We start from the raw sequence: 24,588 nt of genomic DNA, 5'->3' as shown, positions 1-24,588 counted from the left end.
CTGATATCTAATTTTACTAACGTGCTTGAAGCATTATTAAGATGGACTGAGTGGATAACTTCCTGGGCTATTATTACCCTATCATAGATTGATCTGTCAACCACAAAGCTTGTTTGTTCTTCGCTAATGATGAGAGGGAGAAGTTTCTAAAGTCTAGCTGCTAAGGTTTTGGTAAGGAGTTTATAAAGGGTGTTACACAGGGCTATGGGCCTATAATCATTGAAGCTATCTGGTTTCTCTTTTTTTGGAATCAGAACTAGGAAAGTATTGTTGATCTCCTTGAGAATCTTCCCTGAGTTTTTGACACCCTTTGAGGCCTCTGTGATCTCTGGCCCCATAAAATTCCAATATTTTTGAAAGAAGCTGGATTGGAAGCCATCTGGACCCAGGGCCTTATCTGGATTCATCTTAATGAGGGCGGATTTAACCTCCTCCTCAGAGAATTTCTTAATCAAGCATTTATTGTGTTCTTCATTAATAAGTTTTGGGAGATTATTAATAATATTAAGTTGGCCCCTAAGTTTGGAGCCATCGGTATTGTTTAGGACATTATCAAAGAACCTTACAGCTTCTGAGGCAACAATAGTCGGGTATGCCAGGTTGGTTCCTTGGCTATTTTTAATGTTTGAGATCTAGTTAGCCCATCTCTTCTACTTGGTGCCATTATGGAAGAACTTGGTGTTGCGATCCCCATCTTTCAGCCAAGATTCCCTGGATTTTTTTCTCCAGAAGATCTCTTCTTTTGACAGAATCGTTTTATACTCAGAAAGTAGTGATTTTTATTTTAGGAAGAGATGTTCATTCATCCCAATCACAAGAACTTCCTTGTTAACATCCTTAAGATCCTTTTCTATTAGGAGTTTCTTGTCAAATATGTTCCCAAAGTTCTCCCTATTCCACTCCAAGAGCTTCCTTTTGATAAGCTTCAGCTTGTTTGCCACAATAAACATTTTCAAGCCTAAGAAAACTGATCATTCCACTAATGCTCAATTAGTTTGATGATGTTGTCATCCCTGAACCACATGCTTTCAAATTTGAAAGGGCAATTTCTAGGGGAGTGGTCTGTCAAGATGTTAAGTTGAAGTGGAAAGTGATTAGACCTAGATAAAGGAAGGATCTTTGCTTCCATGGTGTAATTGAGCTCCGAAAGCCCTCCATAGATAAAAAATCTATCAAGTATTTCCACAATATTTTAGAAACCTATCCTTCTATTGTTCCATGTAAAGGCATTCTCTGCTGTCTGGATTTCCAGTAGAGAATTCTTGTTGATCCAATTATTGAAGTCCACAACTACTAGGGATAGCTTGATACTACCTCCCCTTTTGTCTTCTACCTTAGTGATGGCATTGAAATCTCCACCAATGATACAAAATTCGCTCGGGTGATTACCAAGGAAGGCCTCAAGTTCGAACCAAACCAGGGCTTCGTCCCTATTCTAGATAGGACCATGTACATTGATCAGATTAAATCTTAACTTATTGTTGTAGCAGGCTACTACTCCACCTATCCAATTATGTTTTATCTCTAATGGTGAAAATGAGGAGAATCTAGGATCCCAAATGATTGCCAAGCCTCCTAAAGCCCCCATGGCCGGGGAATGCTTCAATTTTTAAAGCCTAATTTCTTTTGAAAAAGGTCAATCTCGAATGAGTTCATCTTAGTTTCTTGGATTAAAATTATGTCTAGTTTTGATTCAGATATACAATGCTTTAAGATGCGATGTTTGTTAGGGGCGTTCAAGCCCCTAACATTCCATGATAAGATTTTCATGGTTATGTGGGGTGGAACTTCCCCTCCCCTACATTAAAAAGAGATGAGATTTTAGGCTGACCCCTAGCTTCCCCATCCTTGGCCCTTAGTTCAGCAAGGGATCTTTTGCCTCTTCTCTTAATGAGCTTGGCATAGTTGGGAGAGTCTTCGCTTTCTTCAGAGATATGGATTCCTAGAATGTTTGGGTTATCATTTTCCAGGTTGTCCAAGGCTACAAAAATTTCTTCTGTTTCCAAATTGACTCTGGCATTATTCATTAAATTTTTAACATAGAGTTCCCTTTGTCTCTCCAGTTCCTCAGAATCGCAAACCTCATCCACAAATTGTTCCATTAGGTTGCTAACTACGTTCCCTTTGTCTCTCCAGTTCCTCAGAATCGCTGATCTCATCCACAAATTGTTCCATTAGGTCGCTAACTACTTCTTCCCCTATAAAATTGTCAATGATATTGATCTCCTTAGCTACTTGTTCATTCTTAGACTTTGCAATCGCTGCATATTTATTCTTCAAGGGTGGGGAAGAATCCTCTGCCACCTCATTAGCCCTCCTATCTGGCACTAGAGTTGTTGGTTGAACCTGCCTAGATTCCTTAACCCCAACCGAGGGATAACTTTCCTTCTCCAATGATTTCTCAGAGGGGAATAAATTACCGTTTGATGGAGATCTTGGGGGGCTCAACAACCTCAGGTTACTACAAGAACTAGAGGTTGTGTTATTTACCAGACCTGGCTAGTCCGTCTGAAGAGGAGGTTCCCTAATCTCACCTTTTTCTAAATCGAGATCGTTGATCCTAGAGTCAGCTATTGGTGTAATACCCTTTACTAGATATGGGATGGGTAGGAAGCTCAAATTCTTGATGAGGGGGTCCTTGGGAAAGGATTTAAAGCATCAGTCCTCTGTGAGATCAGAGGGATGATGCTTAGGGTTCTTTATAGATTCAAGGCCTTCCAAAGTAAAATCCCTAATTCTTTCCAAGAATTTAAGTGAGACGCCAAAATTCTTTTGATCTAACCTAGGGTCTGACATCACAGGAGAGTATATCTTAGGGATATCTTCTCTGATGAGGCCAACATAAAAGGATAATTCTAGAGTTAAGCTGAAGTTATCGAATTTTAGTGTTATGTTTTCTAAAGTTTTGATGTTGATATCCATGTTTACGATAAGAATCTAGTTAGAGAATTAAAGAGATGTTTTTTTAACACCTACGAATTTCCCAATTTTATTACCTATCATTTTTAAGATTTCAATATTACGAAGTTCTGCTAGTAAATTCTCAATTGATATTGCTTTATTTACCATGAAAGGATTTAACTGGGATGGCTAAAAGAGGGGTTGCCATTCCCAGCTTTCTAACTTAAAACCCTTGTATGTTAACATATCCCCAAACAATAGTCTATTTCTCAAACCTGGGTTGCTGCATTCAATTGCAAGGAAATTATCAGGAAGGAAATCGATACTTACCTGGTCCTTGAAGGATGAAGATAATTAGTTAGCAATTTGTACAATCAGAATACCCAAACCTTCCCATCAGGAAAAGACAACCTATTCTTTGCAATGCTTTTGATGCTTAGAAAGGGTTTGATTGTCGATTTCAACCACCGAGCCTTTCATAGTGGCTGGAGGATTCATTGAAGATTTTGCCTTAGAATTATTTACACCCATTACATTCTGACGGTTCTAAATAAAATGATGACCAAGGGTTTCCTTACCCTTTGCCAATTTTGCTAAATAATTTCGTGGAGGAATGATATCCCAATTAATGGTACTATTTAAATGGTTAGGTTTTAGAAAACCCTCCTCCCGACAATGTTGAGATCTTATGGCATGGCTTATTGAATGACCTAGGGCCCACCTAGCTAAATGCTTGGGCTTTCTACGTCTAACCGTCTACCAAATTTGATCACTACCTTCACAGGGAGGAGGGGGAGCCCTATCCATTTTAATCATTGTATATTTGGTTTTCGCAAAAAAGTCTTGTTGGACTTGAGTTTGTGATGCCGCCTTAATGGGACCTTCAGCCTGAAGGTTGTTAGCTAGAACAAAGAAGCGATTCATTGAGCCTAGAAAGGTGCCAATTGGTGGTCTCGATAGCAGAGTAGAGGATGCCAAAGCATTGCAGCGATATTTCACTTGCAGAGACATTTTCGCTTCAATTTATAAGTGAATTTTACAATATATACATCTTTTAATATTTTAATTAGTTTTATATTTAATATATTATTTTTATTAAAAGGAGGTCATCAACACTAAAAGATAAGGTTGATTATCTTTTAAAGGAAAAATACTAAAATTTATTTAAAAGTTTTGAAAAAAATAAATGCACTAGAGAAAAAAGTCTATGCCAAGATGATATAACTCTTTTCTAATTTGGATAAATAATTAATAAAAAAGGTGATGTTAAATGGAAAGAGTTATATTTTAGTATATGTAACTTTTCAATTTTATTGAACAATATATATACATAAAAATGAATTAAAAATATATTTTTGCACCAAAGTTTCAAGTTATCAATATACATAAAAAAAAATTGAAGAAAAAAAGATCAAATTTATAATATAAAGTGTAACGCCTTGTGTAACTTCAATTTCAACCTTTTATCAACAACTAAATTATAGTGTTTACTTTATAAGAAAGTATATTTAAATAATTTTTAAATTTAAAAAAAAAATTACAAACACAAAATAAAATAAAAAGTATACATTTTATTAGTTTACACCGTTTCAAAGTTCAAAACATATATTTAACTTTTTATTGATTCAATTTAAAAAGTTGAATCAGTATTTGGCCATTTCCTTTATAAATGTGTGACACAACTTTGTGCTTCTACCCTAGCAAATAATATTAATGGGTTTTGAAAAGGGTCCCATAACTTTAAGATGTTGTTCCAAGAAAATATCACCTTCCTCAAAGTTATTAACAATAGGATGAAAGAGAAGCACCCTTGAAATCCACCTCAATAGGATAAAAAGAGTATCGTCCAAGGATCTATAGCCACAACCCCATTAAAACATCTCCAACCATTCCCTACCATCTCTTGACATCTCCTGCAAACCATGTCTTCGCCTCAAAATATGATAGCTCCACCTCTATAGGATAGTCTAGTAGAAGATGTACTAGTAGAAGCAAAATATCAAAATAACTCATCAAATCCCACTCCACCTCAATAGGAGAAACAAAGGTATGAGAACTAGACAAGGCAAAAAGAGACGACTTTGAGAATAACCAAATTAGAGGAGTAAAGAACCCCTTATCACCAAAAAATCCTAACCAAAAATAGAAAAACATAAATCGCCCTTGAAAAATAGCACCAGAAACAACCCCACCAAGGGGCAAAAAAGTACAAGCCAAAATGAATAAAAAAGAAGAAAAAGGGATCCTAAAGATATACAGAATAAGAAAAAACACTTCATGGCAAAAACCTTGACAAAGAGACAACCACCCAATTAAATCCCAGTCACCACACTAGCAAGGGACCAAACCATAATAGAACAACCCATTCGAGGGCCACCAAAAGTAGCAGCACTAGATGTGCAGCAAAGCCAACACCAAAAATGCCCTTAGCCACTTTAAAATAGCCAAACTCACCTATCACAAGAATAGGATGAACCAAATAGGAAAACATAACCAAAACCCTAAGACATCAACCAAGGAAGTAACAAACACTCTCTCAAATCAAATAAAGAATAGTTCTACTCTTGCCACTAAATTGAAAACTAACTCCTTAGACAAAAACAACTACTTCTCATCCCAAACAAGGCATGAGAAAGAAAATAATAGAGTAGAGATTAGGTAGCCAAAGTGAAACTTGTTCCTAGCCTACTGCTATCATTTAGAGATGACAACAAGGCATAAAATGAAGCCAAAACTAAACCCTAGAAAACAAGGAAGGCAACAACCACTAGATCAACCACACCTGGGACAAACAAGAAAATGTTGAAATGTGGTGACTGATCAACAAAGTACTGTACACTCAGCACGTATCCTCGTCGGGGTTCGGGGGCGGCAGCCCTCGAGAAAAGCGAGGGTTCGGGGGCGGTAGCCCCCAAGAAATTTTTTTTTGCCATTTTTCGTTGATAAAAACCGACATTGTAATAAAACCCTAAAAAGGCCGACTTTGTTTGTTGCCCTAAAAATGTATGTTATAAGCAGTTGGGATGCTTAAGGCATTGTAAGGTTGATGTACTGTTTTTGCTGGATAATAAGAAAGATTGGATGACTGTGTATGGTGGACGTAACCCATTCTGGGTGAACCACGTTAAATCTCTATGTTATCTGTGTCTTGTTTTATTTCTTTATCTTTTGTATTTAAATCTGCATATAATTGTTAGTTCATATTTGCTTCAGATCTGCTTGAAACCCTAACAATTGGTATCAAAGCGAGGTTTTCTGTAAATTGGCAGGACTTTCAGATTTGAGTGGGAGCAATGGAGGATTCCAAACTCAAGGTCAAAAATTTTAACGGCCAAAATTATCAGTTATGGAAAATGCAGATGGAGGATTATCTATATCAAAAGGATTTGTGGCAGCCATTGGAAGGAAAGGCAAAGCAACCGACCACAATATCAGATGAAGAGTGGGACATTTTAGATAGAAAGGCACTGGGATCCATTCAATTGTGCCTTGCGTCATCTATAGAACTCAATATAACAGAAGCAAAAATGACTATAGATTTGATGGCCACATTGGCTAAGTTGTATGAGAAACCCTCGGCTTCGAATAAGGTATTTCTTATGAAGCGTTTGTTTAATTTGAAAATGAGTGAGGGAGGATTTGTAGTGGAGCACTTAAATGAATTTAATACAATTACCAGTCAATTGTCTTCGGTAAAAATTACCTTTGCAGATGAGGTTAGGGATCTCTTGATTTTATGTTCTTTGCCAGAAAGCTGGAATAGATTGGTTATGGCTGTAAGTAACTCTGTCTCTGGTAAAAATACTTTGGTATTTGATGATATTATTGGTGTTATCCTAAGCGACGAAATGTGAAGGAAAAGTACAGGTGAGACTTCAACATCATCGGTTAGTGTTTTGAATGTGGAGAAAAGAGGAAGATCAAAAGAAAGAGGAAAAGGCCCTAGGAATGAGAAGTCACGAGGGAAGTCAAAGAAAGGATGCTCTCAATCTAGAGGAAAGAAAGATTGCTGGTATTGTGGAAAGCCTAGTCATCTAAAGAAAGACTGTTGGTCTCAGAAAAACAAAGAAGGAGACAAAAATGAAAATGATAGTAAGGAAGCTAATATTGCAAGTAATACTTTACAAGATGCTTTAATCTTATGTTTGGATAATGTTAATGATTCCTAGGTAATAGATTCTGGGGCTTCATTTCATGCTACACCCCATAGAAAATATTTTCTAGATTATGTTCAAGGTGATTTTGGACAGGTATATTTGGGTGATGATGAGAATTGTCAAATTGTTGGAAAAGGAAAGATAAAGATCAAGTTACAGAATGGTAATGACTAGTTTCTACAGGAGGTAAGACATGTTCCTAATTTAAGAAGAAATTTAATTTCTGCAGGGCAACTAGGTAGTGAAGGTTGCATAGTTACCTTCTCAGACAGTATGTGGAAGGTCACTAAAGGATCATTAGTAGTAGCTAAAGGTGCGAAGGTAGGCACATTATATTTATGTACTAGTAACACTTACTCTACCTTAGCTGCTACAGATAAAGTTACTATAGGGACAACAACAATAAATGTTGCAAGAACAGATTCGATAATGTGGCACCATAGGCTTGGGCACATGAGTGAGAAAGGGATGAAAATCCTTCACTCCAAAAATCTATTGCCAGGACTAAAGAAGATTGATTTAGAGTTCTTTGAAAACTGTGTTTATGGTAAATAGAAAAGAGTCAGATTTCTCAAGGTTGGGAAAGAGAAGAAGAGTGAGAAGTTAGAGCTTGTACATTCAGATGTATGGGGACCGGCTCAAGTATCATCTCTTGGTGGCTCTTGTTATTATGTTATTTTTATTGATGACTCAACTAGAAAAACATGGGTATATTTCCTAAAACAAAAATCATATGTTTTTGAAACTTTTAAGAAATGGAAAGCTTTGGTTGAGAATGAGACAGGAAAAAAGTTGAAGTGTCTCAGATCGGATAATGGAGGTGAGTATTGCAGCAAAGCATTTGAAGATTACTGTTCCTTAAATGGGATTCAAAAGCAAAAGATAGTTCCAGGAACTCCACAGGAAAATGGTGTGTCAGAGAGAATGAATAGGACCATCATGGAATGTGCGAGGAGCATGAGATTGCATGTTGGATTGCCCTTACATTTTTGAGCAGATGTTGTACATACTATTGTCTATTTGATAAATAGAGGACCTTCAACCCCTTTGGATGGTGGTATTCCAAAGGAGGCATGGACTGGTAAAAAGGTAAATTATTCTTTTCTAAAAACTTTTGGTTGCAAAGCTTTTGTCCATGTTGATAAAGAAACAGAACCAAGCTTGATGCTAAATCTCAAAAATGTACCTTCATTGGATATGGGGTAGATGAATATGGCTATCAGTTATGGGATTTTGAAAATAAGAAAATAATTAGAAGTAGAGATGTTATATTCAATGAAAAGGTTATGTATAAAGAACAGATGCAAGAAAAGAAGCATGAACAAGACAAACAAGAATATGTGGTGTTGGATGAGATTCCTGAAAATGAAATGCCACAAGTACCTGATGCTCAGCAACAACAGATTGTCCCACAAACTCTTGCAAGTGTTAGACATTCTACGAGGACAAGTAGACCCCCTAAAAGATTTTCTCCTTCTTTGTATTCTATTTAATTAACGGATTCTGGTGAACCAGAAGAATATGAAGAAGTAATGCAGGTGGATGCCAAACAACAATGGCAGCTAGGCATGAAAGAGGAGATGGACTCCTTGATGAAAAATAAGAATTGGGACTTAGTCCCTTTACCTACAGAAAAAAGAGCCTTGCTTAACAAATGGGTTTATCGGCTTAAGGAGGAGGAAGGAGATCAGAAAAGATACAAGGCCAGACTTGTGGTAAAAGGTTTTGCACAAAAAAGGGTATAGATTATGATGAAATATTTTCTCCAGTTGTAAAAATGACTTCAATTAGAACTGTACTTAGTCTTGTGGCCACAGATGATTTACATCTTGAACAATTAGATGTCAAAACAACTTTTCTCCATGGAGATTTGGAGGAGGAAATTTACATGTTGCAACCACAGGGATATGAGGTCAAAGGTAAGGAGAACTTGGTGTGCAGGTTGAAGAAAAGTCTGTATGGCCTAAAGCAAGCACCCCAACAATGGTATTTAAAATTTGATAGTTTCATGGCTGAACACGGTTATCATAGATGTCATTCTGATCATTGTGTATATTTTAAGAGATTTGATAATGTCAGTTATATTATCCTGTTGCTTTATGTTGATGACATGCTTGTTGTTGGGTCTAACATGCAACATATAAATGATCTTAAACAAAAATTAGCCAGGTCATTTGCTATGAAGGATTTGGGTGCAGCTAAGCAAATTCTCGGTATGAGGATTACATGGGACAGGAAAAATAGAACCTTGAATTTTTCCCAAAGTGAGTATATAAAGAAGGTGTTGAAAAGATTTAACATGTAGGATGCAAAAGCAGTTAGTACACCGTTGGCTAGTCATTTCAAATTGACTAAGGAGATGTGCCCAAAGGAACAAGAAGAGGTTAATAAAATGTCTAACATCCCGTATTCATCAGTCGTTGGCCAGATATTGCACATGCAGTGGGAGTTGTGAGCAGGTTTATGAGTAATCCAGTTATGGAACATTGAAATGCTGTGAAATGGATTCTTCGGTATTTGAAAGGAACTACTACGAAGGCATTATGTTTTAAAGGATCTCATGTTGCTCTAAGTGGATTTGTTGACTCTGATCTGGCGGGTGATATTGATTCATGGAGGAGTACTACAGGGTATGTTTTTACTATAGGGGGAACTGCAGTCAGTTGGATTTCTAGGCTGCAAAAGGTTGTTGCACTTTCAACCACTGAAGCTGAGTATGTTGCTGCTACAGAAGACAGTAAGGAGATGATTTGGTTGCAATGTTTTCTGAAGGAATTGGGTCAGACACAAGAGGATAGCCCATTGTATACTGATAGCCAGAGTGCCATTCATCTTGCAAAGAACTCTGCTTTTCATTCAAGGACAAAGCACATTCAGCTCAGGTACCACTTCATCCGGACTATTTTGGAGGAGGGTCAGTTACGGCTTGAGAAGATTCACACAAGTGAGAATCCTGCCGATATGTTCACAAAGGTAGTTCCATAGGAGAAGCTGATTTCTTCATCAGTTTCTGTTGGTCTTCTTGATTGATAATTATGGAATTTATACCAGTCAAGTCCTAGTGTTTTATCCAGGGGATGTTGCATGTACAGTGGTGTCATGTAGTATCAGTCTCCAAGTGGGAGATTGTTCGGTGTGGATCCTGATCAGTCTCCAAGTGGGAGATTGTTGAAATGTGGTGACTGATTAGCAAAGTACTATACACTCAGCACGTATCCTCACCGGGGTCCAGGGGTAGTAGCCCCCGAGAAATTTTTTTGCCATTTTTCGTTGATGAAAACCGACATTGTAATAAAACCCTAAAAAGGCTGACTTTGTTTGTTGCCCTAAAAACACATGTTATAAGTGGTTGGGATGCTTAAGGCATTGTAAGGTTGATGTACTATTTTTGCTGGATAATAAGAAAGATTGGATGGCTGTGTATGGTGGACGTAACCCATTCTGGGTGAACCACGTTAAATCTCTATGTTATCTGTGTCTTGTTTTTTTTCTTTATCTTTTGTATTTAAATCTGCATATAATTGTTAGTTCATATTTGCTTTGGATCTGCTTGAAACCCTAACAGAAAAAACCTTCAACCACAAGCCTAAATTTTCCTCCAAAATGTGCCCCCACAGCCAATCTACTAGCAACAAAATGGACTGCCTCAATGACTTCACTCTTTGAAAAATCATCGCATCCCTCTAGGAACCTTCCTCCCTCATTGCTTCCTTTTCTAGCCACACCATCCTTCCAATCAACCAACAATAAGTAAGAACTACACCAAAGCTAGAGGCAAAAAAGAGAAGTAGAGAATGGAGCCTCCACCGAGAAGATAGCGAGAAGCTTTATCGATGCACCCACACAAACCAAGAAAAAATCAAAAGAGGGGAATACGAATGTATCACCAAGCCATGTATATCCAAAACATTCATTACCTAAATCTTCCTCAAAATCCTCCTCTTTATTAGCGCCAAAAACTCTACAACCATTGCTTCCACCTCCTCCTACCATTCTTTCACTTTATCAAATGCTTCTAGCCCTACCATGGTTAATATCCATTTTTTTTCTAATCATTTTTACCTTATCACCAATTTTTCAATTCTTATAGATTTTTAATCATTACATGCACCTAACTAATATAATATCAATCAAAATAATAGAATAATATCCTAAATATAACAAGAGCAACTCTATTAATACATTATTATAGCCACATATTTTTTTTTAGTTGTATTTTTTATTAAACAACAATTTATATTTTAGTGAAATTGACCAATAATAATATAGTGGCTACCTTTAATTTTCTACATAAATATTCCATACAATAAATTATGATTAATTTTTATAATTGGTGGTTTTCTTCCATGTTGACTACCAAATTCTTCCTTTAATCAAACCCTTATGGGTGGTTTTACTTTCTTCTTAGCAGCTATTTTTTTAAACAAAGGCCAAAAATGACACCAAAATTTCTCCCACCCAGGGATTATAAACTAATATATCTTAAAAAAACTAACAAAACAATGACCTTTTGTTCCTTTGGAATTATTTCTAGATTTGTTATGGTCTAAATTTGAATACTAGACAACAATCTATTTCACCATTTACCATTAGTGATGAATCTTAATAACAACCTCTTCCTCCTATCTTTCTCCTAGGTATAATTTCCATTCTTCACTCTTCTTTGGCATGGTATATGGTTTGCAAAGATAGTATCTTCTAAAAGAACTTCAAACTTATTTTTTAATGATTCCTTGTCTTTAAGCTCTCTATGATCCACAGAAGGTGCAAGAACCTCATAACAATGATCTCCCTTTTGTATTATGTGAGTGCAACTTTGACAAAGAAAATAATTATCTCCATTGGATTTATTAATAATTTTTCTTTGAACAACAATAATTGCAATAAAATTTTAATATTGCAAGCCCTAAATTTAACCAACTTTGATACCAAATATTGATAGTGAAAACGTAGAGAATAAACATAAACAAAAATAAATACTAAACACATTATCATTTTAAAACAAACAAAACAATTTTATTGAACTTGTAAAAAATGAATTACATTTTTCACCTTGATATAGACATCTTCCAATGCTAATCATACTTACATAGTTTATTCTAGCCTACATGAAATATAAGTTGTATGATTGTCATATAAAATTTCACTTAATGCAAAGAAATTTGTAGCCTCCTAAAAAATAGATTTAAAAATTCTAGTTTATTTCATAGAAAACCTATCAACTCCAATTATCAAACATTAAAAATATGCATGATAGTGAAGAAAAAATGCATGCATGGCATTAAAGCTCATGCATTTGATACCAACAATAGCTATTGGTTTGACTCATGGAGGAAGTTTGTAACCATCATGATAACTTGAACTTAGACAACTAAAATCTAGGTATTGTTTACTACTATTTTCAACAAAGAGAAAACCATAATGATGGAAAAGGATCATGAATTACATCCAAAGGAGAAAGTGAAGGATTGTTGCATTGTGAAGATATATTCAAAAGTGATATGCATTTGAAGAGTTTCACCAATATAACTAGTCAGAGCAACAACAAATAACATCATAGAAGAGTGAAGGCATGTGAAGATGTTGAAATAATGTAAATTATTTTAGCAGAAAAAGTTCATACATATGGTGAGTTTAAATCATTTGTTTCAATGGGAAATAGAGCAAAGAAGGGGAAATATAATTTGAAGGAAGAATTGATGAGTGTTAAGAAATGTAAATTTAAATTAATAATATATTTTAATGAGCCAACAAAGAAAAGATACAATTATTTAGGTAAAAATGATATTCCTGAAAAGGAACTAAAGAAATTTAAAACACAAAATGGATAATTTGAAGAAAGGTTAAAGTTGTGTGATGATTTAGATGAAAAAATTAAAAAGTTGAAAGAGGCAAATATTTCACAAAAGAATGAAATATCAAAATTATAAGAAGATAATGTCCAATTATTAGTATGCAATGAATGTCTAAAATAAAATTCTTCAATTTATGATATTGAATGTGGCATGAATGATTTGTGTTGTTTTTTCGATAAATCAATTGGTTTGTGTGATTTTGTAGAAGTTATTTTTGATAAAGAAGGTAAGGATGAAGGTGATAGTTTTTTTGAATTTGGAAATGTTGTTTGTTGTGATGAGGATTAAAAAAGATGTTTTGAACATAATATTGGTTTCAAGATCATGAAAAGAATGAGATATAAAGGTAAAGGACAAGAAGAATATGGTCAAGGAATTAAAGAGTTGGTTGATCCAAGAGTGAGGTCAAAGTATGGCTTGGTTTTGGATATTTCACAAGTAAAAGAAGTAATGATACATGTGTCATAATTTCAAGCAAATATCTTGAAGGAATAAGTGTGTGCAGAAAGGTTGAAGTTAATTACTAAGCCATTTCTGGATTTCATTGCGTGTTTTCTTTTTGTATCAATGTTTGGAATCACACTATGTGATCCATCATCAAGATGGATGAGAGTGTTAAGAGATGAAAAAGTAAAGTTCACTTTACTTTTTCATCTCTTGACACTCTCATACATCTTGATGAAGGATCATAGAAACGTTGATGCAGAAAAGAAACACACAACCAAATATAGAAACATCTTGGTAATTAACTAATGGATTGTGGAAATCTATGAAATTAATTAATGGTTGAATTTGTTTCATAATTTAAAAGAAAAGATAACAAAGTTGAAAGAGGAAAGTAGTTCAAAAAAGAAAGAAATATCAAAATTGAAAGAATATAATGATCAATTATTAGTATGCAATAAATGTGTAAAGTCCAAGCCTTCGATTTGTATTATCTCTTTGATAAATCAATTGGCTTGTATGATTTTGCAGAAGTTATTTTTGATAAAGAAGGGAAGGATGAAGGTGATAGTGTGTTTGAATTTGCAAATGTTGTTAGTTGTGACTAGGATAACAAAAGATATTTTGAAGATAATGTTGGTTTCAAGATCATGAAAATAATAGGATATAAAGGTAAAGGATTAGAAGTCAAGGAATTAATAAACTAATTGATCCAAAAATGAGGCCAAATTATGACTTAGCCTTGATATTTCACAAGTAAAGGAAATGATGATACATGTGTTACAATTTCATGAAAATAAATTCAAGGAATGAAGTGTGTGCGGTGTTTTCATTGTAGCAAAAAAAGACACACAAATAATATGTGTTGGGATCTTCATCTCTGAACCATAGGTGGATTGAAAATTCATTCAAATTAGATATGTTGAAACAAAGAGTGAAAAAAGGGCTCTATGAATAGATGCATGAAAGTAAATTGTGGATGGAGGTATCTATTGAATTGGCAAAATATTACAAGCATATTTAAATGGTTGTTCAAGTATAAATATTCATATACCATGAAAAGGTTTGAATAAGAAATGTACCAAAGATTTTTTAATAAATCATCATGAAAATTGGAGAACTAAAATTGGAGAACTAAAAGGAAACGAAAAAGAAAGGAATCACCTTTGAGAAAAGATTTGAAGATCTTAATGATAGTTTGAAGTTATCATGCTAGAAAAGGATTTGAGCAAGATTGAAAACTTGGTTGGAACCATAAAAAGAGGAAAAAAAGAGAGATTACGGTAAGAAGGGAAAAAAAAATTCAAATTAAACGGGAGTATTGGAATATGTAGTTTCTACACCAATAAAATATAAGAAACAGATAATAAATAAAATGTTCTAGATAAAGATAAATGAAAAAAGATTAAATATTGGTTATGTCTGTTTAGGTTTTAGAATGATCTTATATGTATAAAAGATCTCTATATAAAGAAGCAGCATATAATTGTTTAAGCATCATGTAGTTAGCTGATCAAAATGTTTTGTATGATCAAGTGATCATGAATATGAGAAAGTGAAGTCTGTAACATTCAAGCAATATGAATCAGTATTTTGTATGGTCTTCTTCATCAGCTTGGTCAATGTTAAATAAATTGTGTCTACATTTTTTTAAGTGAAATGGGAACATGAATTTTCAGTAGCCAAAACAGCATTTATGCTATAGACCTTAGATTCTCTGTAGTCTGTCAAACACAGAAAATAATATTTAAAATTGGGGCATTGCCCATGTGCTTGTACTAATATCTGTTAATTGGTGGCGAGAGTTCACGGACACGATCATGTGCTTTCTATTAATTGTTTTGCGTTATGTAGTTGGGAAACTAGTTGGCAAATCACCAACGTAAATTGAATGCAGGAAGTCTTCAAAAAAGTAAACTCTGGATTTGGGCCATTCTTCACACATTTTTCCAAGTTGCTTCAGGAAATTGAATGCAGAAGGTTGGGTATTCTATTATAATTCATTGCCCTCATAAATACAAATGGATTACAATATTGCGATACAACTCGAGCCCCACAAACATGCAATAAGTATGGGACTGGCACGCCAACAATTACTGTGTTCTTCAACGATATTGAACATGTCATGGCGTAGTTTTTAATGCGTCGTCTTTTATTTCAACTTCACGAAATCACGCGGTAACAGGTCGGTAGTTTTTAATACTTCAGAATTGATCATGACGGATTAACACAATCAGCATCTTCATGTTTATTCGGTGGGGAATTAATTGCCGACAACGTTATGCTCCGGTGGAATGCAATTCTACATTGAATACTGGAGATTAGAATTACTATATAATGGGATTCAAGAGCTCACATTATGCATAGAGTGAGTGAATTGAATGCGATAAGTGTAGAACGCAAGATAAAGATGGCATCCAATATCAAGCTCTCTGGTGTGCTTGCATCCGTCTTGTTAGTTATGGTGGGTGTAATCGTTGTTTGTGAGGGCAGAAACCTCAAGGCGGCAACAACATATCAAACTGATAACTTGGGAGGCGGTGGAGGACTTGGCGGGTGCGGTGGTTTTGGGAAAGGTGGTGGTGTGGGACTTGGTGGTGGTGGAGGAGCTGGTGGCGGCTTAGGTGGAGGTGCTGGAGGAGGCCTTGGTGGAGGAGCAGGTGCTGGTGGAGGTTTAGGCGGTGGAGCAGGAGGAGGTTTAGGTGGAGGTGCAGGTGGTGGGGTAGGCGGAGGGGCTGGTGGAGGCCTTGGTGGAGGAGCAGGTGCCGGAGGAGGCCTGGGAGGAGGCGCTGGTGGTGGTGCAGGAGGAGGTGCTGGTGTTGGAGCAGGAGGAGGTGCTAGTGTTGGAGCAGGAGGAGGTTTAGGAGGAGGTGCTGGTGCTGGAGCTGGTGGAGGATTAGGTGGAGGAGCTGGTGGTGGCTTAGGTGGAGGTGCTGGTGGTGGTTTAGGAGGAGGTGCTGGTGGTGGAGTTGGTGGAGGCTTTGGAGGAGGTGCTGGTGGTGGAGCTGGAGGAGGTGCTGGTGAAGGGGTTGGTGGCGGTGCAGGTGGTGGAGCTGGAGGAGGCCTGGGAGGAGGCGCTGGTGGTGGTGCAGGAGGGGGTGCTGGTGTTGGAGCAGGAGGAGGTTTAGGAGGAGGTGCTGGTGCTGGAGCTGGTGGAGGATTAGGTGGAGGAGCTGGTGGAGGAGCTGGTGGTGGCTTAGGTGGAGGTGCTGGTGGTGGAGCTGGAGGTGGTTTAGGAGGAGGTGCTGGTGGTGGAGCTGGTGGAGGCTTTGGAGGAGGTGCTGGTGGAGGGGTTAGTGGCGGTGCAGGTGGTGGAGCCGGTGGAGGTGCTGGTGGAGGTGCCGGTGGAGGAGGTGGTTTCGGTGGTGGTGCAGGAGGTGGTGGAGGATTTTAAGTACTATTATTTATATCTGATACGATGTCAAAAAGTATATTTAACCTCCTTGTTAATTACATGACAGGACGGATGAAAAATATATAATTTCAGATAATATATTCTATTATTTATATATTAATATATTTTCACCAGTGGTTAATTCACTACGTGTATCTGATTGTTTAGCTCGTTTCATCATTTTAAAGTTATGTTGTAATAGCAAAACTGACATTAACAAAGGATTTTGCATCTAGACTGAATAGACTATGCCATACACAAGTTAAATAGTATATGATTTAAATTTATTATTGCTTTTTATAAAGTACATTAGAAAATTTATTGGGTGTCGTTGTTTTTATTAAGTTTTAATAGATTATATTGTTAATTGGTGTATATCATAATATAAGGGGGAGCCAGATATGACTAGATAAATTAAAGACTGAAGCTTCAAAACAAATCAATATATTTATAATATTCAAGAATTGTTTGGGAATGATTTTGAAGTATGAACTTATTGAAATCATACTACTATGAATCTATTACTTTCTACTTTTATTGATTCCTTTAGAATATTTTTTTAGAATGTTTTATTTGAACAAGATAAAGTTTCTTTTCATATCTTTTATTTTAAATATTTTTAGTAATTACAAAGTTTCTAAATGAAATTATATGATCATTTAATTATGTTAATAATTTTTTTTCTAATAGGATAAGAAGAGAAGCAAATAAAAATCAAGCCAAAGTTAGGAAGTAGATCAAGATAGATTAAAAGAAAAGATCTAAGATGGGATAAACAATGAAGGTAATTCAAAGAATAAGACAAAAATGTTTAGCATTTCCAGTTCTCTAAATTGTACAACTGGACATTCGCTTAGTTTTGATTACACGTGTCTTAGTATTGGTGTACATTGTTCTAATATATAAATATATGGATGGAAATAAATATATTTGTGGTTGTCGATCAAGCACATTTAGTTAAAAATAGATTTGTAGTAAACAAAGGTTAGAAATTTTAAGATCATCTTAAAGCTTGATCACTTATGAGGAATTTGTTGAAAAAAGGCCATATTAAAACATCACTGAAGAGAATTGTTAAATAATATTATCAATTTGATTAATATTTCAATATAGAATGGATAAATGAGAATAATTTCTTATTAGATGTTTTAAATAAGATTATTGTAGCTATTATCATTTCAGAATAGTAATTGCCATTAGGCAAATACTATTGTAATGAGTTTTTTTTTTTTACAGTTAACTAGTTATTAAAAAATTTAATTTGAACAAATTACAAACAAGGTTTTATTTTTGTTTTTAAAAATATTTTTATTTCTTAAATTTACTTGTGCAATTTGTAAGTTTACATATTATAAAAATTATTTTTTTGTATCCTGATTGTCCAATACAACTTTTGTTGTTATAAGCGGATTTTTCGGAAATGTAAACAAATAATTATATAAAACAAAAAATTATAATATAAAAAATTTGTCAATTAAAACATATTAGGGCAACCAGATTAATCATTCATTTTTTCTGGTAGCTCAATACCAATATGAGTAAATATACATAAAAAACTAAAAAGTCATGACAATTAATCTTGAACTATGATTTATTAGGAATTATATTTTATTTTTTTAATTTTTCATATATTTATAATATTAAATAAAAAGTTCATATTGAAAATTTACTTGAGTTTAACAATAGCTAAACATATTTTCAAACATCTTTTTAAGATTTCTAAGTATATTTCTTGCAACTCTTCAGCCTTCTAATATACAACTCAAATTATTCAAGGTTTCAATTACACTCAATTAAAAAATTAACAAAGACAAGTACTCGCCACTATGTGACACTTGTTCGTATTGTTTTAATAATTGAATTAATAATTTTAATAAAAGACAATTAAAATTTAATTTATTTATTTTTGTTTTTTCATTTTATTTTGTTTCTAAAGTTTTGTTTATTTTAAAGTGGTCTAAATAATATTCCTATAACCATTCAACTCAAATATAACAAAACCATGGACATATTAAAATCATAATGTATACATCCTATTGGCTAGATCACATGAAAATCAATGTTTTAAAAGTATGCAAATATACATTCTTTTTATTTTTTAAGACAAAGCATGAATGCATAATTTATATTACTGAGTAGAAATAAAATATAGGTAGCAGAAAATACTACCAAAAATGAGCTAGATCATACAGTGTACCTGTATCTGGAGATTAAGCGAAACCACCTGAAACTAACTCAGAGAGCATAGCTCAATCAGAGGAACTATAATGTTCAGATTAAAGACCATTTACAAGCTACATATTTAGAAATATATAGCTATTCTAGAAGCTATAGATAAAGACATAGCCTATGCCAAGAACTATTTGCAGCAAAATCCTTGAGCTAAGCAACAAGCACAAAAATGAAGTAGCTACATTCAAAGATCTGAAATAAAACAGGGGACTTTAAATTTCTGGTAAATTCTCCATTGTTTCCTCATGCCCTACATTGTCCTCCTGAAGGGCATTATCTCCAAACTTGATACTCACAAAATACACTTTCGAGACCCCTACAACTCTTTCCATGGCAGCATTCTTCTCAACCCTCGGTTGGTGAGGTTGATGGAGCACTAGACAATGAATTGAGTACAATAGATTTGAAAGTTGCGTTGCCTCTGTAGGAGAAAACAGCTCCAAGAATAGCCCTATAGCTCATTCTCGAAAATCTTTCACTCAAGCCCTATTTTCATTGTATTATATAAATTTCAAGAACTTCCATTGGGAAAATCCTACCCACCCATCCCTTGCCATTGAAAAAGTCATATTTTTTCACCACCCTTTCAATATCATCAACAGAAATGAAACCTTATTTAACATATTTTGAACATAAATGCAACAAAGATCCATAATTCTGATGCAAATAAAATGCATTAGACAAGAACACAAATACAACTTGGGAAGGGTAGAGACTATAAGGCATCTTAGGGCCAAGCTCCTCTTCTCCCATTACCGTGATGATTGCCCACTGAATTTTCACAGTCCCACTTGAAGATACACTTCAAATGCTCCGCTGTGGAAGTCTCAGAGGTTGGATGCTCCCAACCTGTAAATCTTATTGTGATGTATTAATTCAATGGCTTGTACTCCATCGCCATTACCACCAATGGATGAAGAGAATAGAGAGGAGAGAAGGATGTGACAAATGAGCCTTTTCTCCCCCTAAATCCATCACTTGAACTGTTTATTAATAGTTTGAAGTATTATAAGTTTTAATGTGAACAAGTTACAAATGCATTCGGAGGTCGACTAAGTCGATATATAAAAAAAATTTAATCATATTAAATCCATATTAAGATCTCAATTATATGAAGGGATTCGTCAATTATTTGTTACTTCCTAGATAATACCGTCTTGACTCAATATGGAAGATGGAGAAATCAATTTTTTTGCCAGCCAATGTAACATGGTGCATTCAATGGGACATAACTTTAATGAATGAGATTTTGAAATATATTTTTCCTTCAAATAAAATTACAACAACATGATGGAGATATCTTCATGAATACCAATGTAGTTTACTACTCCTCCAAGTCATTTTCCTTAATAAAGTCCGAAAATGCATTTGTTAATATTGTGATGATAGCCATACTAAGATCTAATAGCAAGAATGAAACCTATCCAAAAGGAGAGAACCTTTTACCCACTTTATAGGGTAAAGTGAACCATTCTCACTTTTTGGGTCCCACAAAAGTGATATTTGTTTGTCATTTTAAAATTTGTTCATAATAGATTGCATAACAACTATCTTCAATTTTTTAGCTTTTTTAATAAAGTAGGATAGGTATCAACCTTTTATGGTTAAACTTTAAAAAAGGATCTACAAAAAAGGAATAAAAAAACATTGGATTTTGCTTATAGATCCATGATTCTACTTCATTGTGAGACATTTGAGTTTTTATAAAGATTTAAAGCTCATTTATAAGTCTAGCCTTAGCGCAAAGCAAATATTTTATCTTAGATTGTGCTATATTTAAACTTCCTAATCATAAGTCTATATTGTTTGTTGAAATAGAAGTTAGTTCAATAAATATATTTCATTGTAATAAAATATCAATTATATATACATTTTATCTCCATTATGTATAGTTTAGAAAGGATTCTCCTAGTTAATATAAAGTGTTTTAATTGCAAACTATTTGTTACCCTAATTTTTGACCTCCCTTTAAAATTGTAATTTTATCTTTTTAAGTGGCTATGTCCTTAAGTACCCACTTTGAAATTGGCACATTCTCCACTTTTTGACCCAATTTTCGCAGTGCCAAATTCATCAAAATACTGATCACCCGATTCCGCTTTGTTTCCAAGAAGTCATATTGTTAGTCAAGTCTTTTCCTTTGTAATCGGTTAGTCGAACAATTGTGGAACTCCAGTACTTCTTCACTCATTGTTCTTAAGTTCCTAAATTTAGTGATAACCCGACTAATTTTCAAACACTTCATATCATCGAGAGCTAAGTGTTGGCAATTGACACTCATTTGGTAAATTCTAATGGATGAATAATGGATTAGGGTTGTCATTGATAGCAACTCTCCTTGGAAATCCTATCAGGTAGTCATGGTTCTTGGTAACTGGTGAAGAAAGTGGTCCAGTAATCTGTCTCTAGTATTTCAAGATAAACAAAGCATTCTTAGTCTGGAATCTTTTTGGTGATTGCAGTGTTGAGATTTTGGCATGGGATGATAGGGCCGACATGTGAAAATCATTTAGACTCTATTTGGTTGATCCGCAAATGTTTTGGTGATCCGGTCTAAGCTAACACATGGTTACACGTTACATTGCATATTATGGTTGGCCGACTTGATGCATGTTTTTTTTTTATTACGGATATATATGACCAATGTAGAAGAGCATTTTGATGTATGGTATGAGAGAGTTGTGATCGAGAAACCTTTTTGGCACAGTTTCACATGTGCATTCTTGATCCGGTAGCTGACTAAGAAGAAAAATAGAGCAGAGTTGCAAAGGTGTTACAATCAGAGTTCTTACACTTAACCAGAACTCATCAAGACATTATTTGATTTTATTTTGGAGTTCAACAATTGAAGTTATTATTGTAATTGAATTGTAAGTTAGTGAGACTTCCATATTATAATTGAACCTTTGGTTCTAGGCAGTTTGCCTAATTGCAAGTGCATTCCCCTTATGTAATATTTATGTACTCCTTATCATAATATACAAATATTGTGGGTTCCAATCCCACCGTGTTTTTTCCCTTTCCGGGTTTCCACGTAAAAATCTCGGTGTTATGATTTTGTGGTTGATTATCTTGTGTTTCTGCATTTTACTTTATTGTAATTTCTTCCAATGGTCAAAGAATAAAGTTGAGAGTTTATTTACCTGTAAAACACTGATTCAGCCCCCTTGTTAGTGTTCCTTGATTCCAACACTAAGTGCATTGGTCGGTACTCTAATTCGACATGTCAGGTGATCTTAGAACTCAACATCACTTGCTCAATGTGCTTCTTAGTTCAAGAAGTTATTAATCGATTGGTTTTGTTGGAGCTTGCATTTCCCAAGGTGTAATCTTTTATATAATCTAGAAATTGTAACTCTTTATGATGGATTAGATGGAGAAAGGCATGTAAAGGTGGTAGCGTATTTTTTGGAATAGGTGATATTACTCCACACAAGCCAAAATATAATGAGTTTGAAGCCTAATTCTTGAATGAAAAATAGCATATTTTTAAGTTCATCATTACTTACCAAAGTTGGCTAGAGTAATGTGTCAGTGGCCATTTAGAGAAAACGGAGACTTGTCATTCCCATAATTCCCCATTTTAGTTTGTGTTCATTATGGGTTGTTCTCTTGTTTCAAACCAAGATGGTATTGTCCCATGAAAACCATATCTTGGTAATTCAACTCGATTTGAATTGGTCGCAAATTGAGAAAAATGATATCATTCTAGACTGAAAAAAATGGGTTGGAAAGTATGAACCAATTTCATCGAATATAGAAGGGTAATTGCTACCTTAAGGGAAGAAGAGAGACAAGAATAAAATCATAATTATTGCCTACAAGAAGAATTTGTTATAGAAAGAGATCCAACTTGAAGCGAATTGCCTTGGTATCTAGTCAATGACACTGTCAAGACAGAACACTCTCTATAATTGAGAGAAAATTTAATCATTAAGCATGGTAATGCTAGTGGTCGGTGTTGCTCTAGTAGTAAAATCTGTTATAGAATTTCTAGAAGACCCACAAGAAGACATTCTCTTTGGATTAAAAAATTTGGCGTGGGAGTGCAAGATGATTTTCATTGATCATATAAGGGTGCTCCAGGTGCAAGAAGATGAGGAAAAAACTGAATTTCATAATGCCGAACTCCAACTGGTACTTGAAACTGAAAGGAACCCAGTTCCTCATAATAATTAGTGTCGTTAACTTTGAATTAGTATAATATCATAGGATTAAAGGATTTTGGTATTGTGAATTATAGGTTCTAGTGGGCCACTTGTGGTTTATTAAGCTTCAATATTCTTTGTGAAAGTGGTTATCGATATATGCTAGAAAATTTATAGTGATAAGGACTTTTTTTTTTACTTTTTAGGGTTGGGAGCTTTTGAAAATATTTCTTGGAAAGAATTTTGCAAGTTTCATTTGTAATAGATATTAATGAGATTATCTAGAACACAATTCTATGAATCGTAAACATTATTTTATGGTGAATGGGTGTTTGTAGTTATTATGTTGAATATGTTGTTGTTTGGATGATTCTTCTTCTAGTATCTATTGAAAGAATTTATTTGATAAATTGTTAACATTGTTGTAAAGAACTTGGTGTTGAAAAAATGATATAATACTATTGTGATATTGTAAAAAAAATACCATATTAAAGGAAGTACCTATGTGTTCTTTTTCTTATATTGTTATGTTCTTTGGCCTTTAAATCTTTCTCATTAAAAGCCTCGCCTTATTTTATTTTTGGTTAAAAGAATCCATAGTTTTAAATTCTTTGACTATCTTGAGAAGGTAGTTGCACCCTATAAAATAAGGATAGAGCTTCTGTAAAACACCATTACCCTTAGCTCAATTGGTAGTTATAGTTTTCACTTGTGAAGGTGGTAGAATACAAGGTTAAGTAACAAAATTTCATAACCAACACCATTTAATTTAACTAGATGAGAAAAACACTTGAATATGGATACAATATTAATATTTTCTTGAAAAATGACTAACATTTATATCGCAATATAAAGGTATGGTAAGAATTAATATTTATACAAGAACTTGGTATGAAAAGTCTATAACTTACTATACTAGATGCATAATAAGTGCAAAATTCTCTACAACAAACTATAGTTTCATATAGTTAAAAATATTGTAATAAAAATTTAATTTTAAATTATTTACTTTTCTAAACAAGAATGAAGTAGGAAAATACATAGTTGTTTACAAGTGAATGGATATAAACTAAAACAATATAAATTAAACTATCTAATTACCAAAAAAACAAAGAAAACAAAGAGAGAGAGAGAGAGAGAGAGAGAGAGAGAGAGAGGGAGAGAGAGAGAGAGAGAGAGAGAGAGAGACAGAGAGACAGAGAGAGAGAGAGAGACACACACACAGAGAGAGAGAGAGAGAGAGAGAGAGAGAGAGAGAGAGAGAGAGAGAGAGAGAGAGAGAGAGAGAGAGAGAGAGAGAGAGAGAGACAGAGACAGAGAGAGACAGAGACAGAGAGAGAGACAGAGAGAGAGACAGAGAGAGAGACAGAGACAGAGACATATCACAAATCCTACTCAATTATAACTTGTCACTAAAAAGTAAAAATGATTCTTTTTATAGATATGAGGAGCTCAAA

At 34.5% G+C, this 24,588-nt stretch overlaps 1 protein-coding gene across 1 annotated transcript; it reads left to right on the top strand.

The window, feature by feature from the left end:
- Positions 1-15,767: 15,767 nt before the first annotated feature.
- LOC131066178 (glycine-rich cell wall structural protein-like) lies at positions 15,768-16,751 on the top strand. Its single transcript, XM_058000875.2, has one exon. The coding sequence runs from the start codon at positions 15,768-15,770 to the stop codon at positions 16,749-16,751; it is 984 nt and encodes a 327-aa protein (XP_057856858.2).
- Positions 16,752-24,588: the final 7,837 nt, after the last annotated feature.

This window comes from Cryptomeria japonica, chromosome 10 (genome assembly GCF_030272615.1).
Source record: "Cryptomeria japonica chromosome 10, Sugi_1.0, whole genome shotgun sequence".
In the NCBI taxonomy this organism is placed as follows: Eukaryota; Viridiplantae; Streptophyta; class Pinopsida; order Cupressales; family Cupressaceae; genus Cryptomeria; species Cryptomeria japonica.
The sequence above is the reverse complement of the archived record's forward strand: the minus strand, read 5'-3'. Positions and strand labels throughout refer to the sequence as shown.